Source organism: Trichechus manatus, unplaced genomic scaffold (genome assembly GCF_000243295.1).
Source record: "Trichechus manatus latirostris isolate Lorelei unplaced genomic scaffold, TriManLat1.0 scaffold00038, whole genome shotgun sequence".
NCBI lineage: Eukaryota > Metazoa > Chordata > Mammalia > Sirenia > Trichechidae > Trichechus > Trichechus manatus.
In genome coordinates, this window is record NW_004443974.1 from 6714854 (window position 1) to 6731914 (window position 17061).

At 41.0% G+C, this 17061-nt stretch overlaps 1 protein-coding gene across 2 annotated transcripts; it reads left to right on the forward strand.

Annotated features, from left to right (window-relative positions):
* Positions 1 to 285: 285 nt before the first annotated feature.
* On the forward strand, positions 286 to 10128 carry LOC101357120 (olfactory receptor 50-like). Of its 2 annotated transcripts, XM_023730624.1 has the most exons (2): positions 286 to 774; positions 9181 to 10128. In XM_023730624.1, the coding sequence occupies exons 1-2, from the start codon at positions 286 to 288 to the stop codon at positions 10126 to 10128; spliced, it is 1437 nt and encodes a 478-aa protein (XP_023586392.1). The 2 variants fall into 2 exon arrangements, with proteins under 2 accessions (XP_023586392.1, XP_004375873.1); XM_004375816.2 differs by lacking the exon at positions 286 to 774 and having other exon boundaries at positions 9178 to 10128.
* Positions 10129 to 17061: the final 6933 nt, after the last annotated feature.

A 17061-nucleotide genomic window follows, 5' to 3' on the forward strand; every position in this document is an offset into this window, starting at 1 on the left:
AGCCTTGTACCCTAGTTTCTTAATATTAAGTTTGAACCTTGGTGATCAGATAAATCATTTTGATGTTCCATGGTTCCTCCAAAAGACCTTTTGTTGACTTCTAGGTGGACCCATAGTAGCCTGTGGTCACACTGTTACTGACTGTCATTACTGGGCAAAAAGTATGAAATATTCAAGAGTCATACACTGAGTAGTTCAAATATGTGTTCTTATTATAAACCATGATAATGATTTCGTATTCTTTTACATTGCCGTCTCTTTTTTGGTCTACAGCAAAAGAACAGGATGAGGAGGGATAATCAGAGCAGAGTGTCCGAATTCCTCCTCCAAGGGCTCCCCATCCAGCCGGAGCAGCAGGGCATATACTACACTCTGTTCCTGGGCATATACCTCACCACTGTGCTGGGGAACCTGCTCATCATCCTGCTCATCAGGCTGGACTCTCGCCTCCACACCCCCATGTACTTCTTCCTCAGCCACTTGGCCTTCACCGACATCTCTTTCTCATCAGTCACAGCACCAAAGATGCTTATGAGCATGCAAACACAGAGTCAATCCATCTCATATGCTGGGTGCATTTCTCAGGTGTATTTTTTCTTATTTTTTGGTGATATTGACAGCTTCCTTCTCACCTCAATGGCCTATGACAGGTATGTGGCCATTTGTTACCCTCTCCACTATACCACCATCATGAGTCAAAGGCTGTGTTTCCCCCTAGTAATTGTGTCCTGGGTCTTATCCTTTGCCATTGCTCTACTACACACCTTGCTCTTGGCCCATCTCTTTTTCTGTGGAGACAACACTATCCCCCACTTCTTCTGTGACCTCTCTGCCTTACTTAAGCTATCCAGCTCAGACACCTCAATCAATGAGTTGGTTATCCTTACTGTGGGGGTCGTGGTCACAACCCTTCCATTCGTATGCATCCTGGTCTCTTATGGCCACATTGGGGCCACTCTTCTTAGGGTTCCCTCGACCAAAGGAATCTGCAAAGCCTTGTCCACCTGTGGTTCCCACCTCTCTGTGGTGTCTCTATACTATGGGGCAATTATTGGATTGTACTTTTTCCCTTCATCCAGAAACTCCAATGACAAAGATGTCATTGTGGCTGTATTATACACTCTGGTTACTCCCATGCTAAATCCTTTTATCTATAGTCTGAGGAATAGAGACATGAAAGGGGCTCTGGGAAATATATTCAATAGAAGAATATTTTCACCATAGTGTGCACTGAATTTAGGCAGGTGTTGTGACTTGTTTTGTTAAATAAGATGTTAGGAAACATGTTAAGAGTCTTGAAAAGAACTGCGCGTGGTGGCTTGTTCTTTGGGAACCCAGAGACCGCCCTGTGAAGAAACACATGCTAGTCTAATAGAGAATGAAAAATCACAGGAAGAGAGGCTGTAGCTGTCCCAACCTTACGGCCATACCAAGTGAGACATACAGTTGTTAGGGAAACTTTCTAGAACATCCAGCCGCAGACAATTCAGCCCAGTCTAGTACTGCTCATCTGACCCATAGAACTGTGAGCAAATAAAATGATTGTTGTTTTAAGTCACTGTGTTTTGGGTTGATTTCTTTCACAAAGTTAACTGACACATTTCTCATATTCCTGTGGCTTTAATAATCCTTGTCATACTGATGACTTCTTACTAAGAACTATTTCACTTCCTTTGAGAACAGGTGCAAACTCTGTCTGCTCTTGGACAGGCCAATTTGAATAGAGATTTAATGGCCCCAGAAGAATCTCTTAGTTAAGGACAGGTAGGAACTGGTGGAAACAATCCTAGCTATCTTACACACTGGGTGGGACAACTCTGAGGCATGTACAAGAGGACCACTTCTCAGAGGTCTGAAACCCAATTCCCTCCGTGTTAACTTATTATTGCCATACACTGTATTGAGTACCTGCCCTTCCGTGTCTCAGATCCCCTCTCTCCTATTGGTTCTTCATGGAATTACCTTCCTAATAAACTACTTGTATTCAAATACTTTCCTCAGGATCTTGCTCTTGGGGAACTCAGGCTAACACAGTAAGTACAGAAGTGGTCTTATGAAGACACTCAGGACAGGATTCTGGCTTAGGATCACTTGATGGTCAAAGAGCAACGGAGCTTATTGCTGGTGTTTGGTGGGATGGTGATAACTCTGGAGTGTAGGAGTAGCATAACTACTGAGATTCTCACCTGATGTAAATTGGGTTGACATATCGGTGGGAGGGGAAGCACTGCCTTATAAAATAAATAGAGCTCTTTGAACGATATGGCAATTATAAAATCCATGGAGTTGATAGGCCTTTGTTAACGACCATAGATACCAGGGTGAGGAAAAATAGCAATCTCAGGTCAGTGACCTAACAATTCAGGACAGTATGTGAAAGTCAGAAAGCTCATCTCTTTTCTGGAAGGCAGAATGTGCAGAAAAGAAGTTACAAGATTTGATCATATGAGGTTGGCAAATAGCCTGTCAATAACATAACAAATTGAGCTTAATCTGTGGGAAAAAAAGAATGTGAGTGGCCGGGGGATGAACTGTAGCAGAGTATGACAGGCCCTGCCAAGATCCCCGGGTACTCACTGTTTCTGAATATGCCAATCACTTCTCCCTCTAAGGACCCATAACTTCCTGACAGAGGAATTTCCTGTCTAGGGACTTGTGTTTGGCCTATGCATGGGGCTGGCTGGAAGTGCTGAGGCATTAATAATCCTGGAAAAATCCATCAGTAAATGTTGGATGGGAGATGATGGATATATACCTCAGTTTCCTCTCCCTTTGGGTAAACAATTTAAGGAGTGTTTTGCAGTGATTTCCACAGATGTTTGGGGATTGGTGCCCAGTTACCCACAGCAGTAACCTTCTGCTTCCCTTCCCTGTCTTGTCCCCCATTTCCCCAAGTTGCATCCTAGGACCCTCCAAAGTAAATTACTTGCACTCAAATCCCTTTTCTCAGGGTTTCATTTATCTGCGTGGGTATCTTAGCTATTTGTGGGAAGGACTGGGATAGTTTTTGGATTCTGGAGCACTGTTATGTGTCAGGCTGTGAGTTGTTTGCTAAATCCTGTTGTCAGAGAGACATTGATTTAAACGGAAAGTGATCACTTAATGGGCATGAGAACTGGAATTATAGCAATGATGGTTACACAGCATTTTGAATGGACTAAATGCCACTGAGTTGTACACTTTATAACGGTTAATTATATGTCATGTGAATTTTACCTCATAAAAAAGAAACCCTGCTTAAGCAGATGGCTATACCTTCTTGGATGACTAGGGAAAGATCATTTTATGTCTGCTGCTCCAGTGCCATTTTTGTCAGTTCCCCATTTTACTTTCAAAAGTATCCCACTTTGGGCAATAAACTATAAGATCCCTTTATCTCTAAGGCATAGGCTTCTCACTAATAGATAAACACCAAGGGGAATGAGTTCATCTGTCATTTACTTCTATATCTCAGTGGTAGCTCAGGTCTGGCCCATAGCTGAATAAGTGGCTTTCCCAGAATAAGATCTGTTTGGTGCTTTGAGTCTTATGTCTCTCTGTTGCTAGACTGAAACATTCTGAAGATTCAAGCTGAAAAATATCTGGACAATGAACTGATGTTTTTCTGTAAATTCACTCATTCCCTAGGATAAAAGTTACAACGAACACCTGTTAATGATAATTTCCATTTGTCATTGCCTGATATTTTCAATGCACTTCACCCATGGCAGAAAAGACAGACACGAAAAGGAAGAATCAGAGTGGTGTGTCCAAATTCCTCCTCCTGGGGCTCCTCATCTAGTTGGAGCAGCAGAGGATGTATTTTTCCTGTTATGTTGCTTAGACATTGCCTGGCTAGCTTGATTCGTTATGCCAAGATTAAAAGACTTAAATCATATCACCTTTTGCTATAACCTTCTTACTCTGTAAGACCCTAGTATATAAGATGAAAGATGTGAATATACCAGAGTGCTTTAGTGATTATCTGCTCCGACGTATATATTTAAACCACTTTAGTGTGAGCTCATTTAAGCTTGAAGAAATATTTTCAAAGGTAGTATCACAAAATCATAAAACAATGGTTAATATGAAAAAATTATGATGAATCATAAAATGAGTCGTTCTGAGTGCTCACATGTGGCCACGATAGTGCTTTTTCCCAACAGTGAAATTGGAAAAACCTTAGAATTCTGGAGGCATGGGCTAGAGCATTAAGAAACAACTTGCTTGCCTCAGTAGTGGGGAAAATTGACCCTAGACTAAGCGCAGCTCTGGTCCCACCTAACAGTGCTTATAAACAAGACCTGAAATGATTAAACTTTTCCCAAGTAACATAACTGCATCTCAGAACAAAGCTAACACTATTTGTAGGAACACAAAAGTATCCAACACTCAATGAGTTAAAATACACAATGTCTACCACCCAGTCAAATATTACCAGTGTTGGGAAAAAGCAGGAAAATACAACCCAGAATGAGGAGAAAAATCAGTCAATGGAGACTGATCCAGAAATGATGCAGATGATAATTTGAGCAGATAAGGGCATTAAAACAATTATTATGACTAATGAGTTAAAAGTAAAAGGTTGGAAAGAAGGTACTGTGTTAACACTAATTAAAAGCAAGCTGGAGTGGCTATATTAATATAAAAAATGGATTCCTGAGTAACTAATATTATCCAGAATAGAGTCATTCTTAATGATAAAGGGTTCGAGGCATTTAGAGAAGCTAACAATTCTAAAGTTTTGTGTACCTAATAACAATTGCTTCAAAGCAAGTGACATAAAAACTAATAGGAGAAAAAGACAAATCCATAATTATAGTTGAAACATTCCAAAAGCCTCTTTCCATAACTGATATAGTAAGTGGACAGAAAATCAATAAAGATATAGAGGATTTGAACTGCCTATGAACCGAGCAAGCAATGTTTTGTTATATTATACATAAGCTCACCATGAGTCTGAACTAACTGGATGGCAACCAACAACAACAACAAATGAATGAACTTAATTGATATTTATAGAATATTCTTAACCTCTATTTACCAAGACAGAGTATATTTTGGGCCGCAAAACAAGTCTCAGTAACTTTAAAAGTGTTCCAATCATACTTACTATGTGTTCTGACCACAATGGAATTAAGTTAGAAATCAATAACAGAAGGATTTCTGCAAAATAAAATAAATAATTGAAAACAACGTAAAAGAACTTTAACTAGCTTACAGGTTAAAGAAGAAATTAGAAGGAAAATTAGAAATTATTTTAAGCAACAGTGATGAATGTCACTAACCTTTTACTGAGCATAAGTAGCCAGATACAAAAAAGTTCAAATTGATTGAAATATAAAAACCAAAACAACAAAAATACTAGAAGAAAACAAAAAAGAACATCTTTGTGATGTTGGAGAAGCCAAGATTTTTTAGTGAGCAGACAGAAAACACAAGATGTAAAAGAAAAATAATCAATTAAAATTCATCAAAATTAAAAACTATGTCTATCAAATGACACCTTCAAGAAAATAAGTAGGCAAGCCACAGAAAATATTTCATACATATAGATCTAACAAAGGACTTATATCAAGAATATATAAATATCTCATACAACTCAATAATAAGAAAGGTAAACAACTCAATAACAAAAGACTTGAACAAATATTTTGCAAGCGAAGACATGGTCAATAAGTCAATGAATAAGTGCACAGCACCCTAAGTCAACACAGAAATGCAAAATACAGTAAAACCAAAATGAGATACCATTGCAAACCCACTATAACGGCAAAAATGAAAAAAAAGAAAAAGACAACACCAAATGTTGGTGCAAAGGTGGAGTTCTTGAAATAACATGGGGTTCAGAGGCAAGAGACCTAGCTTACAACCTCCAACTTGGTTTATTATGGGTTTCTTTAATCATGTTTTCCCCAGTGTAAACTGAAAGGGCAAAAAGTTTTGTGAATCACTAAATTCCTAGTAGATGCTTTGTGGCTATTATCTTTATTTCCCAACAGTAAACTATCAACAAACACTTCTTCCCCCAAGGGAAGCTAAGGGAAAATTTAGTGATTATTTGTTGCTAGTCTCTAATTTGCAGGTTGGGGGTTCTTCTCTCTGGGGTCCTCTCCATGGTTTATAAAGTTATATGCTACACCCATTGCTCAGGAGCTGTGAACAAGAGTGTCTGAATAGATCTATCTTGTTTGATTGTAAACGGATCACTTTTCTCAATGTATCTTTGAGACTCCTAGAGGATCCATCTGTTTTACCTGATTCTGGGTCTTCTTGAGAGAAATGGAAGAACCATCACATGCGTTGTAGCTGAAGGTATCCGTGCTCATTACGTAAGAGCCCATGCTAGAACAAGGGTAGAATTTAGATTCAGCCATACGATTATCTGTGTTTGTGTGTGTTTATGTGTGCAGGTGTTCAATGTGTGCTCATGATTGCTAGCACGATTCTACTCCTCCTCAAACAAAAGTAAGACAGACAGCTCCAAGTAGAATAATTATCTGGAAATGACCCTTTATCCAAATTTTTAGAGGATGAGATAAACACTTATCTCTTCTCATTTGCTTTTAATCCCCCATTGAGTTCTGTTGGGTTTTTCTCCAAATTTTATCCCAAATCTCCTCATTATCTTCAAACTTCCTGCCATAATCCAGGTATACATAGCCATTAATTTGTACCTGAACTATTGCAACAGTCTTCTATTAAGATTCCTGCTGATGTCTTGACTTACTATAGTCTGTTCTCCACCTAGTAGCCAGCAAGATATTTAAAACTTTTTAATTACTCATTTGATTAACCTTTTCATGGGTGTTCTAGTGCTCTGAGAACAGAATTGAAACTTTCTATTATGGCAGAACAGACATTACATAACCTGCCTCCTAGATAATCCTCCAACCTCATGTCCTTCCCTTGCTCACAATACTCCTGCATTTTTCTGTTCCTCAAACACCCTAGCCCTTTCCTCTTTCAAGTTCTTACACTTACCTAGATGACCTTTTTCTAGAATCTTCATATGACATGCTCTTACTTATTATGCAGGACTTATTTTATAGAACCCATCACAATAGGCTTTCTTACCACCCTAACTTCTTTTAATTTAACAATATCTATTAAAATCATAAATACACATACCTTACAATTCCATTTCCAGAAGTTATTGATATATTTACCCATGTGCAAAATGATATAGGAGCCATGTTTTTTACTTTAGTATTGCTAGAAATAACAAAACATTATAAACAACCAAAATGTCAGTCAGATAGCTAATTAGCACTATTGCAATAATATATTTGTGATTATGATTAACATAGTAATGTTCAGCAAAACTGAATGTGTAATTCTTCCTAGGTAACAATGTCTTCCTAACAGCATTTAAAACTTAGCGGACAGAAGAACATAGGGGTTTTTAGACACCATATAGTAAAGTTTGAGAGTCAGTGGGTGGCACGAATGGTTAAAAGCTTGGCTATTAACCAAAAGATTGACAGTTCAAATCCACCCAGACTTGCAACAAGACAAAGTCCTGGCAATCTGCTTCCAAAAGATCACAGTCATTGAAACCTTTATGGAATGCAGTTCTACTCTGAAACACATGGGGTCACAATGAGTCAGAATCAACTTGACAGCAACTGGTTTGGTTTTTGTGGTTTAGTCAGGTTGGGAGAATTTATAGATACTGGAATCATTGGTTAATACCTAATGTGAATGACGGATCCTTTAATGAGGCACTTCTCAGCCCTCAAAGTGAAAGACCTTGATATCGATTAAAACTCTTTATATAGTACATGAGTTCTATTTTGTAGTACACACCCGTACCCATTTCCGTAGAGTTGATTCCGACTCATAGTGACCCTATAGGAAAGAGTAGAACTGCCCCATAGTGTTTTCAAGAGCAGCTGGTGCATTTGTACTGCCAACCTTTTGGTTAACAGCTGAATGTTTAAGCACTGGGCCACCAGGGCCCCATAGTAGACATAGGCATCATATTTCTTTTTTCTTATTATTTTGTTCATATAGACTGGACTAAGACTAAGTGGTTCAAACATGAGACAGGAATGACAGTATTCAGACTATAAGCAGTCTTCTAAATGAGAAAAATAATGGGTATGTGTCAGTATCATAAAACTATGTTAGGATCAGTTTACAAGGAGAAGGTGCTATTTGGTAAACAGCTTAGACAAGCAATTACTAAGAGCTTCTTGGACAGTTACGGGATGTGACTGGAAAAACCAATGCCTTTTATGGTGTTGTGAAAACTTGACCAAAAGTGATCTGATTTGAATTGAGGAAATAAATAAGGTCAGAATTTGGAGAGAAACTAGTCTTTATTCTTTCCTTCCAAAAAACATTCCTTTAGAAAGAATGATGGTGGACTGAAAATGTTGAGGAGTGGCAAGGAGTTTTATTGAAGGAAGGACTGATGGCTATATTACAAGGTACGTCACTAGATCTTTTGTTATTGATCTAGATTCCAGTCCTTAATGACCTCACCTTGGCTAGTTACTTATGATATTTCTCACCAAGTATCCAAATTCTAACTTCTGTGAAATCCAGAACACCCCACTTGGTTTCTTATCTTGATCCAACTCATGGAATTCAAACATTAGTCAAACACTGTGTGAAAGGAATAGGCAGGGTCACGAGTGGGCAACAGACCAATTGGAGAGCCTGTAATAGTCTTTCTAACAACTGATTACTGACCTATTCTTGCACCCTAGTTTCTTAATCTCAGATTTCTGTTATAAACTGATGAACTTCTAAAGTTTAGACATGGTCTGATCCAATGAATCATTTTAATGCTTCATGGTTCCCACAAAACGGTTTTGTTGTTTTATAGATGGACACATACTAAACTGAGATTTGACCATTACTATTCCCAAAACCAAAAAATGAAAAACCAGATCTGTTGCCATCAAGTCGATTCTGACTCATAGCGACCCTATAGGACAGAGTGAAACAGCCGCACAGTGTTTCCAAGGAGTGGCTGGTGGATTCGAACTGCCGACCTTTTGGTTAGCAGCCAAGCTCTTAACCACTGCACCGCTAGGGATCCGTTACTACTCCATTACCTGGGAAAAGTGCATGAGATATTCAGATAAAGGTTCACATACTGATTAGTTAAAAAACATCTTCTCATTATTTGACAGAATGATTTCTTATTCTTTCACATTTCCGTATGTCTTTTCATCTACAGCAAAAGAGAAGACTAAGATGAGGAGGGATAATCAGACCTGTGTGTCTGAATTCCTCCTCATAGGGCTCCCTATCCAGCTGGAGCAGCAGGGCATGTTCTTCATCTTGTTCCTGGGCTTGTACCTCACCACTGTGCTGGGGAACCTGCTCATCATCCTGCTCATCAGGCTGGACTCTCGTCTCCACACCCCCATGTACTTCTTTCTCAGCCACTTGGCCTTCACTGATGTCTCTTTCTCATCAGTCACAGCACCAAAGCTGCTGATGAACATGCAGACACAAAGTCAATCCACCTCATATGCTGGGTGCATTTCTCAGGTGTATTTTTCCATATTCTTTTTTGATATTGACAGCTTCCTTCTCACCTCAATGGCCTATGACAGGTACGTGGCCATTTGTCACCCACTCCACTATACCACCATCATGAGTCAGAACCTGTGTTTCCTGCTAGCAATTGTGTCCTGGGTCTTATCCTTTGCCAGTGCTCTATTGCACACCCTGCTCCTGGCCCGTCTGTCCTTCTGTGGAGACAATATTCTCCTCCACTTCTTTTGTGACCTCTCTGCCTTACTTAAGCTGTCCAGCTCAGACACTTCAACCAATGAGCTGCTTATTCTTACTGCAGGGGGGGTGTTCCTTACCGTTCCGTTCATGTGTATCCTGATCTCTTACGGCCACATTGGGTTCACCATCCTGAGAGTCCCTTCGACCAAAAGGATCTACAAAGCCTTGTCCACTTGTGGCTCCCACCTCTCTGTCGTGTCTCTGTACTATGGGGCAATTATTGAATTGTACATTTTCCCCTCATCCAGTGATTCCAATGGCAAGGATGTCATTGTAGCTGTATTTTACACTCTGGTCACTCCCATGCTAAATCCCATTATCTACAGTCTGAGAAATCGGGACATGAAAAGAGCTCTAGGAAAGATACTCTGTAGAGGAAATTTTTCACCATAATGAACACTGAATCGTGGCTGGTGTTGTGACTTGCTTTGTTTACTAAGATACTGCCAAAAATAAAAATAGAGACTTGAAAAGCACTGTGCGTGATGGCTTGCTCTTTCTTGCTATTGAGACCCTGAGACCTTTGTGGGGAATGAAAGACCTCAAGAAGAGAGGCTCCAGCTGTCCTAACCTTCCTGTCCGTATCAGGAGAGGCCCTCAGGTGTTAGTGAGGCTTTCTAAGATTATCCAGCCACAGACGGTCCATCCCAGTATAGTACTGTTCAGCTGATCCATAGAATTGTGGGCAAATAAAGTGTTGTTTTAAACCACTATGTTTTGGATTGGTTCCTTCACAAAGTTAACTGATAAATTTCTCATATTCCTGCAGCATTCACAATCCTTGTCCATTGTGATGATTTCTTACTAAGAATACCTATGACTCTGTATGAGACTTATCTGGCTTCCTCTGAGAACAGGGGCAAATTTTGTGTGCTCTTAGGAAGGCCAGATGGGATAAAGTTTTAATGGCTCCAGAAGAATCTCTTAGTCAAAGACAGGTGGGAGCTGGTGGAAACAAATTCCAGTTATCTTACATATTGGATGAGACAACTCTGAGGTATGTTCTAAGAGGATCATTCCTCAGAGGTCTGAACCCCTATTCCCCTCAATGGTAATCTACTATTACCGTACACTGTATCAACTACCTACCTTTCTATGTCTCACATCCCCACTCTTCTACCGGTTCTTTCTGGAATCACCTTCCTAATAAACTGTTTGTATTCAAATACTTTCTTCAGGATCTTCTTCTGGGGAAAACCAACCTAAGACCTCAAGTATAGAAGTGGCTCTAAGAAGACACTCAGGATAGGATTCTGGTTGGGGATCACTTTTTGTCCACAGAGCAATGGAGCACGTTGCTGGGTGTTAAGTGGGTGATGATAACTGTGGAGTGCAGAAATATCATAATTACTAAGATTCTCATTTGAGAAAAATTGGTTTGCTGTTTCGGTGGGAGGCACAGCCTTATACAATAAATAGAGCACTTTGAAAGATATGGGGACATGGTAATTAGAAAGTCTGTCCAATTGGTTTGCTGTTTTTAAAGACCATAGAATCTCAAATGGGGAAAAAAAATTAGCAATCTCAAGTTAGTCACCTAGCTATTCAGTACAAGCCACAGTGTTTTCCGTCACCTCATATGCATGTGAAAGCTGGACAATGAACAAGGAAGCCTGAAGAAGAATTGACTCCTTTGAATTATGGTGTTGGTGAAGAATATTGAATATACCATGGACTTCCAAAATAATGAACAAGTCTGTCTTGGAAGAAGTGCAACCACAACGCTCCTTAGAAGCAAGGATGGTGAGACTATGTCACACGTAGTTTGGTTATGTTACCAGGAGGGATCAGTTCCTGGAGAAGGACATCATGCTTGGTAAAGTGGAGGGTCAGCAAAGAAAAGGAAGACCCTCACGAGATGGATTGACACAGTGGCTGCAACAATGGGCTCCAGCATAACAAGGATTGTGAGGCTGGCACAGGACCGGGCAGTGTTTCCTTCTGTTGTGCACAAGGTCGCTATGAGTCAGAACCTACTCGACGGCACCTAACAACAACAATTCAGGACATACTGTAAAAGATAGAAAGCCTATATGACATTTAAAAAGACCCTCATTTTCTGTTTTGGAGGGCAGACTGTGCTGAAAAGAAGACAAGATTTGATCATATGAGGTTGGCAAGTATCCTGTCAATGTCGTAACAGAATGTGCTTAATTTGGTTGGAAAAAAAAAATATGAGTGGCCAGGGGACTTACTACAGCAGAATCTGGCAGGTTCTGCTAAGGTTCCTGAGTACTCACTGTTTCTGCATATGCCAGTGACTTCTGACTTTAAGTACCAACAACCTTCTGACTGAGGAATTTCTCTGTCTAGGGAAACATATTTGGCTTATGCACAGGGCTGGCTAGAAGTGCTGAGGAGTTAAGACTCCTGAGAAAAACCATCAGCCAAGGATGGATGACAGTTGATAAATATAGACCTCAGTTTCCTCTCCCTTTGGTAAAACAATTTAAGGAGTGTTTTGTAGTAATTCCCAGAGATGTTGGGAGGATTTGTCCCTAGTTACTAACAGCAGTAACCTACTCAATAACATACCCTTTTATGGCTGCCTTCCCTTCTCTGTCTCAATCCCCACTCCCGTAAATTGCATGCTTAGTTCCCTACAAAGTAAATAACTTGCACTCAAATCCTTTTCCTCAGGATTTCCTTCATCTGTGGGGTTATCTTAACTATTTGTGTGGAGGGAATGGCATACTTCTTGGATCCTGGAGCACTGTTATGTGCTATGACATGGGCTGGTTGCTAAGTCCTGTTGACACAGAGACATTGGTTTAAATTGCTAACATTCTTGGACTAGCCACTTGTCTTTGTTATCTAGTGCTGCTATAACAGAAATACCACAAGTGAATGTCTTTAACAAACAGAAGTTTATTCTCTCACAGTTTAGGAAGCTAGAAGCACAAATTCAGGGCACCAGCTCTAGAGGAATGCTTCCTCTCTCTGTTGGTTCTGGGAGAAGGTCCTTGTCATCAATCTTCCCCTGGTCTAGGAGCGTCTCAGTGCTGGGACTCCAAGTCGAAAGGACACTCTCCTTTCTTGGTGCTTCTTTCTTGGTGGCATGAGGTCTGTCTCTTTCTGCTTGATTATCTCTCCTTTTATCTCCTGTAAGATAAATGGTGATCCAGGCCACACCCCAGGGAAACTCCTCTTATATGGGATCAAGCTGTGACCTGAGTAAGGGTGTTACATCCCACCCTAATCCTCTTTAACATAACCTAATTTTGCCTCGTTAACCACAGGCAGAGATTAGGATTTACAACACATAGGAAAATTATATCAAATCACAAAATGGAGGACAGCCACACAATACTGGAAATTATCACCTAGCCAAGTTGACACACATTTTTGGGGGACACAATTCAATCCGTAATATCACTATACTAAATTCTTGAAGGTAAGTTATTTTGCTTAATTCTCACAGCAATCTTTGAGGAAAACATCATTTGTATTTGCATTGTATAGTGGCAAACACATGGTTCAAAACAGTTAATTTGTATAAAAGCATACACTTATCAGCTGGTAGATCCCAGGTCTGTTAAATCCAGGTCTGTCTCCATCCGTGGAGCACCTGGGTGCACAAATAGTTAAGCGCTTGACTACTAGCCAAAGCATTGACAGTTCAAATCCACCCAGAGGGGCCTCCAAAGAGGGCTTGGAGATCTGCTTATGACAACCCTGCCAAGCAATTCTACTCTGCACACGTGGGGTTGCCATGAGTCGAAATTGACTCGATGGCAACTAACAACAGTAACAACAATGTCTTCATCCAGTCTACAGACTCAATCTCCCCAATCTACTACCTCCTGAACATGGCACAGTACCTCCCATGGTGGTGGAGAGATCTGCAAACTGTAAGGATGCAGTGAGATTTGTGTTCTGCTCAATGCCGGTATGGATGATGTGGGTGCCTGCAGAAGCCAGTGTTGACACTTTCTAGTCATTCTATGGTATAGGAACGCACTGAACCCTGTGCTGTGAGTACTTCAGATGCTAGAGTTGACCATAGCCCCTCATGCTTGCCAGGTGGAACCACAATCAAGCAGAGGGGAGTCTAGAATATCACTGACATCAGAGACATCTTCCCCTGCAACTCATATGGCTTAGTTCCTCTGACCCCTTTCCCAGATCCTTCCCAAGAGTGAGCAGGAATCTGGCTTATTAGCCTGTGTTGGTGCCTTGATTCACCAAGTGCTTTGGGTTGACTCCCTGTGTGTTCTCCCTGATTGGTAATTTGTTTTCTCCTTGCCCACTGTGCTTTGGAACAGTTAATGAGTACTGAATAGCTGCAAAGTTCTTATTGTCATAAGATCTTCCTTGTATCTCTGTATCTGGAGTCTTCTGGAGGATTAGGTGGCAACTGGGAAGATGGTGTCTGAGGTCACTGAAGACTCTAGAGGTCAGAGAATTCGTCTGTGTACACCTTTGTGTGTGAGTGCGTGTTTTATGTTATCTGTGTAATAGTGTATATTGTTGTATGTGTGTGACCATGCATTTGTTTATATTATTAGTTAACTAGTGCTGTTATAACATAAATACCACAAGTGGATGGCTTTAACAAAGGGAAATTTACTCTCTCACAGTCTAGTAGGCTAGAAGTCCAAATTCTGGGTGCCAGGTCCAGGGAATTTTTCTCTCTCTGTTGGTTCTGGCAGAATGTCATTGTTATCAATCTTCTCCCTGTCTAGGAGCTTCTTAGGTACAGGGGCTCCTGGCACTGCCTTCTTGGTAGTATAAGGTCCACATGTCTCTCTGCTGGCTTCTCTCTTTCGTATCTCAAAAGAGATTGTCTAAGACTCAACCTAATCTTGTAAACTGAGTCCTGATTAATTAACATAACTGCTGCTAATCTCACCTCATTAACATCATAGAGGTAAGATTTACAACATATAGGAAAATCACATCAGATGACAAAATGGTGGACAACCACACAATACTGGGAATCATGGACTAGACAAGTTGACACACGTTTTGGGGGGATACAATTCAATCCATGACATTCCACCCTTTGGCTCCCAAAAATTCATGTCTTTGCCGCATGTAAAACACATTCAGTCATCATATCATTGAAAACGTAATACAGCAACCCAAGTCCAAAATCCAAAAATTCCTCTTTATCTGTGAAATCTAGAATACCAGTTATCTGCTTCCAAAGTACAATGGTGGAACAGGCACAAGCTAGACATTTCTATTACAAATGGGAGAAATTGGAAACAGGCACCAAGCAAGTCAGCAGAACACGTTACATTAGCTCTCAAGGCTTGAAAATAATCTTTTGTTCTCTGAGATCATCTGGGAAGTGGCCCAGCCCTCCAGACTCTGGGTTTTGGCCACACCTTCCAGATTCTGGGGTGGAGGTCCTTTGGCCCTGGGCTTCAGCTCTGCCTTCCAGGCCCACTGGGACAGAAACTCTGCTCCCTTGGTGGCCTCATACTCCTAGTCCGTCTGAGTGGTAACTCCACCCTTTGAGACCCCAGAGGTCGTGGCCTTACCCTTTGAGACTGAGGTAGCTCTGCTTCCTGTGTTCCTTGTCTCTTCAGCTTCTGCTTCCTGGCTTCTCGGCCTCTAGGCCCTCGGGGCTTTCTGTCCATGACTACCCTCCTGGGGCAAATGTTCCAAGCTCTTTAGCTCCACCGATAAGTGCCTGGAGACACCACCTTCTACCAGTAAACTTTGGCCAGAAGGCACTCAGTTTTCTTGCTTTGTGGGTCAGCAAGCCTAGCTCCACGGATAACTGCTCAGGGACATCCCACTCCTCCAGAAAGCCTCCTGTGCAAAGGCACTCAGCTCTCTCACTCTGTGGGTCGGCTCCAGTGCTGTCTCACACTGGTCTCCTGGTTCTGCTGCTGCCATTTCTCTGCTGCTGCTTCTCACCATCTGCACCGTCTCCTGTGTAACAGTTCTCCTCATTTCCTTCTGAGTCCTCACCAGAATTGTCTAATGTCCATAACTCCACCAACAGTCTCTTCAAGGCAATCTAGACTTTTACTATTAGGCATTTTAAAACTCTTCCAGCCTCTACCCATTCACAGTTTCAAAACTGCTTCCATGTTTTAGGTATTTGTTAGAGCAGCACCCCACTCCTGGTACCAAATTCTACCTTAGGCTGGGTTCTCTGGAGAAGCAAAACCAGCAAAGCATATAAATATGTATAAATAGAGAGATTTATATTAAGAAAATGGCTCACACGATTGTAGAGGCTGGAATGTCCCAAGTTGTGGGTCAAGATAGAGGCTTCTCCTGATTCACGTAGCTGCAGGCCCTGCGGAACCCAAGATTGGCAGGTCAGCCAGCAGGGCACTTGCTCGCAGTCTGCAAAAATTGATGAATCCCAAGATCGGCAGACAAGACAGCAGATAAGCTGCTGGCTAAAGTCCCAAGAACCGGAAGTCAGACAAACAGGAGGCAGCTTCAGGATCCAGAGTGAGCAAAAGCCCACAAGTCTTGTCAGAAAGTCCACTTACATATTTGATGCAGGCCACACCCCTAAGGAAACTCCCTTTCAACTTATTGGCTACTCACAGCAGATCCCATCATGGAGGTGATCACATTATATCAAATCTCATCAAGGAAGTGATCACATCATCATATGACTGCCAAACTACATCTTAACTGCCAAACCACTGAGAATCATGGCCCAGACAAGTTGACATATAAACTTAATGATCACAATTATATATATGTGAATTGCGTACACACTGACATCACCCAAAATGGACATAATTTACTGGTGAATTAAATACTTGCTCAATAATGAATAGATGTCTTTTTGTAAGTGTATACTCAATAGAAGACCATTTTCACCACTGAATTTAGGCAGGTGTTGTGACTTGTTTTGGTCAATAAGATGTTAGCAAACATGTTAAGAGTCTTGAAAAGGGCTGTGCATGGTGGCTTTCTCCTTGGGAGCCCAAAGACTGCTGTGTGAAGAAACACATGCTAGTCTAATAGAGAATGATGACCACAGAAAGAGAGGCTAGAGCTGTTCCAAGTATTCTGGCCATACTAGGTGAAGCCTACAGTTGTTAGGGAAATGTTCTAGAACGTCCAGCCACATGAAACTCAACCCAGTCTAGTACTGCTCAACTGACCCATAGAATTGTGAGCGAATAAAAGATTGTTGTTTTAAGCCACTATGTTTTGGGTTGGTTTTTTTTACAAAGTTCACACACTTCTCATATTCCTGAAGCATTCACAATCCTTGTCAGTGCTGATGACTTCTTATTGAGAACACTTACAACTCTCTGCCTGAGAACAATTTCACTTCTTCTAAGAACAGGGGCAAACTCTGTCTGCTTTCAGACAGGCCAGATGGGATAGGGATTTAAT

Bases quoted from the DNA above. Each gene is read 5' to 3' on its own strand.
- LOC101357120 (XM_023730624.1), top strand. From the start codon at position 286: ATGAGGAGGGATAATCAGAGCAGAGTGTCCGAATTCCTCCTCCAAGGG. The intron at 775-9,180 runs GCCCATCTCTTT...ACAGCAAAAGAG, and splicing joins TACTACACACCTTGCTCTTG to AAGACTAAGATGAGGAGGGA.